The sequence below is a fragment of the Cynoglossus semilaevis genome, chromosome 13 (assembly GCF_000523025.1).
Source record: "Cynoglossus semilaevis isolate Cse_v1.0 chromosome 13, Cse_v1.0, whole genome shotgun sequence".
Taxonomy (NCBI): Eukaryota; Metazoa; Chordata; class Actinopteri; order Pleuronectiformes; family Cynoglossidae; genus Cynoglossus; species Cynoglossus semilaevis.
In genome coordinates this window covers 5087202-5097379 of record NC_024319.1, presented here as the reverse complement: position 1 = coordinate 5097379, position 10178 = coordinate 5087202, and the positions used below count along the sequence as shown (strand labels likewise).

At 38.9% G+C, this 10178-nt stretch overlaps 2 protein-coding genes across 4 annotated transcripts in view; both read right to left on the bottom strand.

Annotated features, from left to right (window-relative positions):
* Positions 1 to 4596, bottom strand: part of rprd2b (regulation of nuclear pre-mRNA domain containing 2b) — a 10669-nt gene extending 6073 nt beyond the window's left edge. Inside the window, exon 1 of one of the 2 annotated variants that reach the window (XM_017037974.2) lies at positions 4292 to 4596. In XM_017037974.2, the coding sequence (XP_016893463.1) occupies positions 4292 to 4487 (196 nt within the window). In that variant the 5' untranslated portion in view covers positions 4488 to 4596. The remainder of the gene's footprint in view (positions 1 to 4291) is intronic. The other variant, XM_008323208.3, reaches the window with a different exon arrangement.
* Positions 4597 to 4966: 370 nt separating this feature from the next.
* Positions 4967 to 9841, bottom strand: prpf3 (PRP3 pre-mRNA processing factor 3 homolog (yeast)). Of its 2 annotated transcripts, XM_008323151.3 has the most exons (17): positions 9662 to 9841; positions 9192 to 9344; positions 8609 to 8730; positions 8356 to 8523; positions 8193 to 8276; positions 7806 to 8080; positions 7602 to 7720; positions 7334 to 7521; positions 7062 to 7228; positions 6777 to 6859; positions 6523 to 6666; positions 6341 to 6440; positions 6113 to 6226; positions 5907 to 6025; positions 5692 to 5769; positions 5555 to 5610; positions 5327 to 5476 (listed from the first exon to the last, which is right to left on the bottom strand). In XM_008323151.3, exons 2-17 carry the CDS (start codon positions 9334 to 9336, stop codon positions 5327 to 5329), a joined length of 2112 nt encoding a protein of 703 aa, XP_008321373.1. In that variant the 5' UTR covers positions 9337 to 9344; positions 9662 to 9841. The 2 variants fall into 2 exon arrangements, with proteins under 2 accessions (XP_024917202.1, XP_008321373.1); XM_025061434.1 differs by lacking the exon at positions 9662 to 9841 and having other exon boundaries at positions 4967 to 5476; positions 9192 to 9336.
* Between the last annotated feature and the right edge of the window lie 337 nt (positions 9842 to 10178).

The following is a 10178-nucleotide window of genomic DNA, read 5'->3' as shown; positions in this document are numbered from 1 at the left end:
AGGTTAACCACCTAAAGGAATCATGGTAGTTATGCGTTTCAATAAATTACAGCAGTCATTAGAACTAATGTTATTTTTTCAACAATATTGGTTTTTTTTTTATTCAGTTGATGGCCAACTATTTTCTGAGTAAAAAAAAAACATTTTTACTGCATCTAGAGATAGTGATTGCCATCCAGATATAGACATTTTGAAATTTAATTTTACAGTAATCACCAACTCTGGTCGCCTTAACTAATGTCTGGATGTATTGTCAAATAAAATCACATGCAGGATAATCCTATACTAACTGGTTCAAAATAGTAAAATTTAAAAGGAATTAAACCAAATGCAGCCAAGACAACAGTCCATACCATAGAAAATATCACAGCTGTATTACGTGACTCCCACTGCACTGATTTCAGATTAGGACGACTACATTTTATATTTAATGTTAAATAATGTTTGAAACCACTTCACATCCCTTAATAGAACATTTGACTACATGGATTATTTTTATTACTTTATCTATTTTATTACTATAACATTTATTACAATTAAACTACCTACAGCAGCACTACGTACAACAGACATTCTGTTCACTAAAATAAACCTGGTGTCAACTTAAAAATAAACCTGCAGCTTCTACTCATTTTGATGTGTTAAAAAAAAAATACTCTCAGTTCCTGCTGCGTATTGTTATTTGGTCTCCACCAATAGGAAGCCAGTAAAGAAGCCAGAACAGCTGCCCAGCCTAAACAGGGAATGAGGCCTTATTTGTGGATGATTAAATTAACACTGTATAACACGTACATGATGTGATTTTCTGTGAAACTTTTTTCTTGAACTGTGATCATTTCTACTTCATGTAAAAATAAAAAATAAAACAACCCTTTTGACTGAATGTTGGTACTGAGGTATTAATATGTGGTAACTGAGGGAAATTCAACTGTTCTAAACAGCAATATCTTCTATCAACATCATTAAAATGAAAGTAAATGCTAGAAGAAAATAATTCACAACAGGCAAGGTGCTGCTGACCAGAAGAAAATCAGTAAGTCAACAACCTTAAAAAAAAGAACATTTTTTAAAATTTGAATTTGAAACATTTTAGACACAAAAATAAACACAATAAAGCAAAATAGTATATAACATATTGTCAGCAAAAAACTACAAGCCTGCAGATCCAGCCTCAGTACATAAGATCACATCACCCACTGGAACACCTCACTGCTATGGTTCCCCTGACGTTGTCGTTTAAAAAGGAAAAAAAGTTAAAGTTAAAACATACAACATATCAAATCTATAACCATTAATGAGCCAAGATTCACACAGTAAATGTTAAAACAAGTGTAAAACTACATTAAACAGAATAAGTGACTAAAATCTACTAAAAGGTAAAGAACAATAATTCAATATTTCCTGTTCTTTCACTTTGACCAGGTTCAGAGGTCGAATCACCTGACTGTCAAAAGGAATATCAGGTGACGTGACGGCGTCAAAGTTACTGATTAAACCAATAACTCTATTTCTAGGGTGTCTGTATTCTAAGTACCTGCGGTCAGCTCCACAGTGGATGACGGGGCTTTCAAATGTTGTAGAAAGAAATCATTTATTGTTTAACAAATGCAAAGAAAAACTATCTGTAAAAAAACAAACATATAATGTCGGCTTCACCATTTGAATTGTTACTGTAAGCCATTTAAAAATCCATTAAAATGAACAACAAGACGTTTTTATTCTTCTGTCTGCAAGTCATTTCTCTGGACCACAAATGTTGCCAAGTTAAAAAGTGACACCAACTGAAGGGACACAAACAAAGGCACCAGAAGTGACACAGGTAATGAGCAGATATTTCACATGAGGCTATAAATAAATAAATAAATAAAATTGGATTTTATTCTCTATTACCATCAGAAAGTGATTTGTAACATTCATTAAACATGAAAAATGTGCCACTAAAGTTTTTTTTTTTTTAATTATAGACTCAACAGTTTCTCAACTGAAGCAGAAATCTGCTGCTTTCACTGTGGTGTTGCTCAGCGACTGTTAATCTCCGTGTTCGTGTGTGTCCCACAGCAGTGGTCCTCTCTTTCCACAACAATACAATAGCCGACACCAAACAGAAGCTAGCGTACCGGGTTTTTTTTTACTGAGACAACTGCACAGTCAACCTGAAATCTAGGCATTTTAAAGAACAGTATATCAGAGTACCAAAGGTCCTACAGAAAACTAAACCACAACACAAACATGTGGTGTTACCGTCTACTTTAACTACTTTACTGGAACACAAGGCAAATGCTGCTCCTGAAAGAAACCACAGAGCTCTGGCAGCCACCTGACGTGTAGCCTGGAAGTAGCAGTAAATTAATTATTATAATTGTTATTATTATTATTATTATTAATACCAACACTACTCTACCACAAATAATACAAATAAAATGTGTCAACAACACTGTGGTTACGATAGAAGTTTAACACCTCTTAAGGGAGTGACTATCAACTGACGGCCCACGGGTCACATCCGGACCACAGAACCCTCTGTTCTGCGGTCTGCCCACGACTGTTTTCCAGAATAATCATCATGATCTCTACTTACAATGACAGAGGCCAAATTGGTAACATTTAAGTTAAAGCTACAGCTGTACTCCTCTGATATATGATACTAAACATTAACAACAATAAACTACTGCAACATTACTGACATTTAGGATGATAAAACAAAAGGATGAAACAGAAATTTTCAGAAAAATCAACTCAAATTAGACAAAATTCAAAAATCACACTGCCGCTACATCTAAATTGAGTCATTTAACAACACCGTGAAATGGCGTGGATATAGTTTGACCAAAAATACAGGGACAGTGTGTGCTGCAAACATAAAGTTCAAATGACAGGTCACAGAAACAGTAGCTTGATGCTGAAGAGATTTAACAGACCAAACAAAATAAACACAGAACAGAGACATAAAGACAAGACTAAATATATATATATATAAAAAGGTTTGTGGTTTTCCAGCTGCCTTCACAGTTCTGTGTTTTTGTGAGGGTTTCAAGTATCACATCGTTGGAAAGAGGGTTTCAAGAATCACCTGTCACTCACAGGTTTAACCTTTTTAATTAACCCTAATATTAATTAATAATTAACCCTAACATTAGTATTTTGTTGTTTAAAAATAAAGAGGAAAAACTCAAAAATGTAAATGACAGGGTGTCAACAGCTTTTTAACTACTTTTAAGCTGTTGAAATAAATCAATTAAAACAAATTATATATAATTGGAATTTCAACATTAAATGCCAACATTACATTTTGTATCAAGATTCTTTTTTATAATGCCATTTCTTGGCCTCCCCCTTAACAGCAAAGGAGATACAATTGCTATTTGAACAAAAAATGTTTAATTAAATGATATTTTTTTTGATTTAGTTTGAGTTACAAGGATTTCCTAAAATCTTCAGAATGGTATCTGAATATAAAATGAATGTGTAAATAATTTATCTTTGAACGCCATCTAAACAGACAAAAACTCGCAACCAAACCTCAAAATGACGTCTTTATTAGACGTTTCCAAACCAACATGTCCACCGAGACCAACCAGGTCCTAGTAATAAAATAATTTACATAGAACAAATATATCAAACTTTGACCTATTGTTATTTAACCCAAAAATTACTTCGTATTTTAATTCTTACTTTTGACAAAATTCAAAAGGCGCGGTTTAATTAAGTGTAGTTTGTCCATCAACAGTAATGCAAACCTATAAGCACAAAACATACTTAACAAATAGACTGATTTTAAATATTTTACATTTATCATGACTCACATACCACAACAAAACAGGGTCAAAAATGCCGCTGAACACCACAACTTAAGCACAGGTCAAACTGCAAAAGCACTAACCAGGATAAACACTATGCCAAAAGACAAAACAGCCATTCACTTTGATATACACGTGACTAAATACAGTTCAGTACAACACTGTATTATAATAATAATAATTTAAAAGCAGAAATACGTTTCCACTACGACATAAGCCCGTTAAGGCCCAGCTTTAAACAACATTCAACGGAGGACCTTAGCCTTGGCGTGTGTGTGCGGGGCTACTAAGCGTTGATGGCGCAAGTGTTGCTTTCGTTCGTGCAGTTAGCCCAAATGTGAAGTTCAATTTGTAATACGTTAAAATCGTGTCATCGGGTTTACGCTTCCATTGCACTCCATTCCAAAGCAACGGCCGTTTGTGCTCTCAATATAACTTCGAATCGGGTTCAGTGAGCTAGTTAGCATGCTAGCTTTGGCGGCGGAGCTACTCACATTTCTTAAGCCACTTCATCCAGCTGCGGACGATGAGGCTGTGGTTCTTCTTGTTTTCAATGCACCAATTCGAAAGTCCCTGTATCGCCTCCATAGTGTTCGAGACACCCTGAAATTTCCGGTCTAAAGTCGCTTCCATAGCAGCATTGGAGCTACGAGCTCCGTGGCCGCTTGCAGCCCCTGAACCGGCCGCCATCTTTACAGCTCTGTGTGCTGATCACCCGCCGCTGCCAACGACAGACGGACTGAAGTAACGCTAGTAATGTAGTAAGTCATGAGAAAACACGCCCCCACGATCGACCGATGACAGACGAGCAACACAAACAAACGTGAGCGAAACTGTATAAATGTCAAAATACAACGCCAAGAAAATTATAAATAATAAAATAAAAAAATTAAAGACAAAAAAAAAACAAGTTTTAAGTTTCTGATTTTATTTATGACCTATGTACTACAGAGAATTATAATTACAAGAGTGTCCAAGATATGCTTTACAGAATGAAAAAGAAAAGTCCTATTTTCTGCCAAGTGTGGCAGTAAAAAAAAAGAAAATACAGTTATTGTTCCGTTTTGCTTGCTTTTGCTGAGCTATTGTTCCGTTTTGCTTGCTTTTGCTGTACCCGCGGCATATTAGCTTTAGCATTGCACTCCTTACAGGGATGTTTTTGACCGCTGTGTGTACTCAAGGGATTTCATCACAGGGGTTCATGTCTGATGTATTCTGACGGCGGTTCCCCTCTCATTGTAAAGTCAGGTGATTAACATACTATTATCTATTATAGATAATATCTTAAGTAGGAGTGTACAGTGAACGGGTCAGAAAACAGAGCAAGCACACACACACCGTCGTGACACTCAGAAATACACACTTTTACTGTCCACCCTTCCTGTACTGTACATATGCTCGTGTCTCTGAATTTGGGTTTATACTCTTGGGTGGCTTGAATGCAGCTTGTCAGCAATGATGCTCGTCTGCTTCTGAGGTTATTGGTCTGAAGGCATGATGATTATAGAAAATAAAGTGTGCTGCGGGTTTCAGTCGTCTGCAGTTTCCAACACACTGTGGCTGAGAGCCAGGTCCCAGTAGTGCTCTGTGCCGTGTTTCTTAAAGTGGTCTCTGGCCATGCTCTCCGTGGGACACTGCTTGAACTTCATGTCTCCGAAACTTCGCTCTTTGGCCGTACCCTAAAAAGAAATACATAATTACTATCTCAAATAGTATTATTAATAATTATTAAAACAAAAACAAAGAGAATCACCCACCTCCCAAATCAACCAACACTTGTTGTTTCTCTTTGTATCATTGTCAGCATCTGTATCTAGAGAAGAAGAAAAAAAGACCTTAATATTTACTCAAAATGTAAAAAAAAAAAAAATTAAATTAAATTAAATTTCCTTACCATCTCTTTTACTGCTGTGTTCCACCCATTTGATCCTGTGCATCATCAATCTCTTAAACTTTTTCTGGGATTTGGGACCTGGAACAAAGTGCAGCTGAGTCAGACACAGTACATCCAAGTGGAGCTTCACTTTTCCTTTACCATGACATTCTTAGGTGGAATCTTTTCAGTTGTCGTGTTTTACTGCACCATAATACAGCCCACATTTCTCTCACCTCCCTCGACGACTACTAGGTTGACGTCTCTGTGCAAAACTACGGTGCCTGTCAGGTACAGCTGGCTGGCGTTGGCCTCCACTTTAAACTTCTTAGCAGGATTTTGCAGATTCCGGATTCTAAACCACAAATAAAAGGTGTTTTGGTAGAACGATACACACGTCACACACTTTGCAGAGGCGTCCTCTTCTCTTAACAACACCAACCTGTAGACGGCAATGTGAACCCCATCACTGATGTCTTCTTTTAATTTCTTCACCTTCTTCTCTTTCCTCTGCTCTGCTGTGAGTTTTCGAGCAGCGTTTGCTTCTTCGTGTGCTCTGCAGGGAGAAAGCAAATGTTACAAACTCACTGGAGTGTTGACTTCTGCTGCGCAAATATTAAAAATCAATCAGTTATCATTCAGAAGTGAGGAGGTTTGCTTCGTTACTGACTTCTGTCTCTTGGCCATCTGTGCTTTGACGTGGGCTTCCACTTTTGTTGGATCCTGGACTGCTTCCGTACCCAACACTCTCATCAAGTTGGAGATGCGTACTGAGATGTACAGACATGACATGTTAATGAGCTGCTTTGTAATTAATTTATCATAAAGCTCTTGGTTCTAAAAGACCAGTACCTTTGGGTTCTGGTGGGGGCATCAGTCCGAGGCGGACCTTCTCCTGTAGTTCTTTTTGGCCCTCCCTCCGAGTCTGCCTTCTCAGTTTCTTCTGTTCCTTCTTTGTCAGGTACACACCCAGCGTGACTGGCTTATCTGTGTCAACTGAGAACCGCACACACGACACACTGCATCAGTCCAACAGCCAACTGTAGCAGAACATGTTCAATTCTGATAAACTCATGTGACGAATGTGATGCCTTAAAACTACGTACCAGGAGGGTTGATTTGAGCAGGATGTTCCACCAGGTTGGTCACACCGAACAATTCCAACTCTTCAAATTTTGTGTCTGCATTTCTATGTAAAAATAAAGAGAGTCAGCAGTTAACTCCAATTTAGTAAAGTTATTGTTGTATGGACGACCATAGATCACAGTAAGAAGTTAGTGGTAGTTTCTACAGTGAGAATGACAGGACGTCGTATGATTGTTCTTGAATGCTGCACAGGTTCACAGACACCATGAAAGGACAGGTGACAGTTGTTATAGTTAATAGCTTACATGTCAATGTTTGATGGCAGGATGTAAGAGTCCCACCACTCAATGTGGGGCACCTCCCCTTCCCCGATCTCCTTCCTAGGGGCAATCAGCGCTAACTTGGTGGACGCCTGGATTCCCGTCTTCTTTGCTGCCTGTGCGATCTCATTCTGCAACATCTCTAACTGGGCCTGAACAGATGAAGATACAGTGTTTAGGGTTCGTTAACCTGACCTGGAAATGATCCTAATAGTAAAAATCAAACAGTAAGTCACAATACCATGACAAACACCCACCTTAGTTCTTATTCTCTGAGCAATCTTCTCAAACCGTCCCTGGTCATGGAATTTAAAGGTCTTGCGAGGGCGTTGTGACGGTGGTACGAGCACACGCTGGTCAAAGTAGGACGTGGACTCCAACTCCTCCCCGGGCTTCTCTTTCAGCTGCTGTCGAAACTGTTCTCTCTTTACCGCCCGAATGTTAGCTACACATTGAGAAGTATGTTAGTAAGTGAACAGAAGAAGAACCCCGTGTGTCTTTACGACTAATCTGGACATACTGTACCTTTGAGCGTGGGCATGCGATGTGTGAGTTCGACCTCTTTGCCTGAAGCGTCCACTGTTCTTCCTTTCTCATCCAGAATCAGAGGAGTGGGCTTGTTGACCTCCTTGACCTCCACTTTTCTATATGCGACAAACAGGAAAATAATATTAAGCGCAACAAATACAAACTTTTCCCCTAGACATAAAAACCCTTTTCTTTACTTACGGTGGAGCGATTCCCATGGCGTGTAAATTTGCTAATGCTACAACGTTGTGAGGTCCAGTGTTCCCTATGGCTCCAAGGATCCCTGGTTTCATGGCCAGTTGGGCCTGGATGCGGGCTTGTAGCTCAGCAGCCTTACGGGCCTTCTCGATGGCGTCGTTCATGAAGCTGGCAGCCTGGGAGGGGGCCAAGGTGGAGCCAACGCCTCCACCAGCGGAGGCACCAAGAAGCCGAGACATTTGATCCAGCTGTGACTGCACTGTAGGGAGTGGTAACCGCTGAATTCAAGAAGCAAAAAACAGATTTAATTACTTTACGTATCGGCCTGAAACTGTAACATTAACTTAATTTTTTTTCAATACAAAATAATTCAGTTGTTTATTTTCTTACTGAGGAAGGAACCGAAGGAGTGAAACTGAGTTGTTTCTTTCTCTCTTCGATCTGCTTCGTAGCAGCCTCCATCATTTGTTTGATCTGTGGGACAGGACAGAATCTTAGTAACCGTGAAATGTTTATTATTAAAAGAAACCAAACTATTCCGTCAGATTCACACCTGCATTTTGGTTAGCATGCCGGGGCTCTCAGATGGAGGTCCAGGTATGACCTCAGGCTCCACCACCTCCTCAAAACGATGGGCCCTCTTGCGTTTTGGTGCCGTTCCATCTCCTGCATCCGAATTTTCATGCACTGCACCGGTCTCACTTTCTTCAGCAAAAACATCCTGGGATCAGACAAAACAATGAAATTAATTTAATTTACATACTTTTGCAGAGACAGTTTGGAGTATCAAAATTCTGTATGGGTACCTTAATGTCTCTCTTGCGGCTTTTGTCTCCTTTGCCACGGGAACTGCGGCTCTCCTCCAACGCCTCAAAAAGGCGCTCGACAAAACCTCCAGCAGAGTCATCCAGGAAAGGACGCAACTGATCTGAAGGGGAACAATTGTCAAATTCAGATTAAGGGTTGGATGGGATTGTAAACAAACTTAAAACAGCTGAGCACCTCTGACTGTCATATGAAGGTATAAAGCACATGTGTCAAACTCAAGGCTCGCTGGCCAAATGTGGCGCTCCAAGTCATATTGTTGACATGCAGGAGCTTTAATTGCCTTATAATAAAGTCTATGCTGCAGAGTTTCCTAAGCTGATAAAATCTGTTTTTCTTTATTATATAAAGCAATGAGTGCAACAAGAGACAGTGCAGAGAAAAAATACAGAAAAAACTAATTTAAAAATCTGGACACAGGTGTTAGGTTCTAATTCTGATTCTCAGCTTTAATGAATTTAAAAATCTGGACACAGGGTTCTAATTCTGATTCTCAGCTTTAATAGTTACTGAAGCTGCACTCAGTAAACATACAGACAGAAGCTGACCAGTCTGAGTGGTTACCTGTTGTCTTTCTTTTATCCAGTCCTTTTCCAACACAGTGTAAAGCTGCAGTAACAACAGTGGGCTCAGAAAAACCGAGCACCTTCTTCACAGTGCGTTCCACCCATGGTCTCAACTCCTCCACCTCTCGCTTAGGGAGAGACATCCTTGGTTCTGCAGGACAACCCAACATGTTTACGTTCACTTTTAATAACATGACTACCACATCACGGTCTTATAGAACTTGTAAATATCTAGGACTGAGCGTGGGTACGTTATTACACTGAAAATATAGTAACTTAAAAACGTAAACACAGGTTCTTAAAAACGAACTTTAAACCATAACAATAGAGCGGATGACAAATTTGCCAAACACAGTCCACAGTTAGTTACATACATCCGCCAGTATTCTGCGGCAGCCTGCTGACTAGCTTTAGCACGCTGCTGCCTGCCCGCTATTAGCCAAAGAGCGCTTAAAGATGAGTACAAACCTCACGATTATTCAATCCTGGGACAAATCGTATGCACTATAAACGTGTAAAAATATATAAATTTTCTTTTGAAGATGAAGCGTAAAACTGTGACGCTACGCAGTGTTGTGTTAACTTTCAATACACTAGCGCCGTTCACACAACGTCTCAGATCCTGTACCCGGAACCGGAAACAAAATATTTATTTTGACAGTTCTACCCGCTACCGCCACCTTCTGTTTAGGAGTGGGAATGAGCCCATGAGACGTTAGGGTTTTTTTCGATCCGGATTGAAAATTTTGTTTACTTTATATATTATTGTTTATTTATTCGTGTTCATGAAACTTTTTTCAACGCTTTTCTTAAATCTGAGTGCTTCAGATAATACAATATATGAATTTAAATAATATTAAAATTTCAATGCTTTTCTTAAATTTGAGTGCTTCAGAAAATACAATATATGAATTTAAATAATATTAAAACGTATTAAAACTAAATTAAAACAACAAACTGCACTAAAAATACTTACGAGACCAAC

Excerpts from the sequence above, each read along its gene's own strand:
- prpf3 (XM_008323151.3), bottom strand. The coding sequence starts at position 9,336 with ATGTCTCTCCCTAAGCGAGAGGTGGAGGAGTTGAGACCATGGGTGGAA. Across the intron at positions 5,770-5,906 it reads CCTAGTAGTCGTCGAGGGAG|GTCCCAAATCCCAGAAAAAG; the intron begins GTGAGAGAAATG and ends ACTTTGTTCCAG. Across the intron at positions 5,611-5,691 it reads ACACAGCAGTAAAAGAGATG|ATACAGATGCTGACAATGAT; the intron begins GTAAGGAAATTT and ends CTTCTTCTCTAG.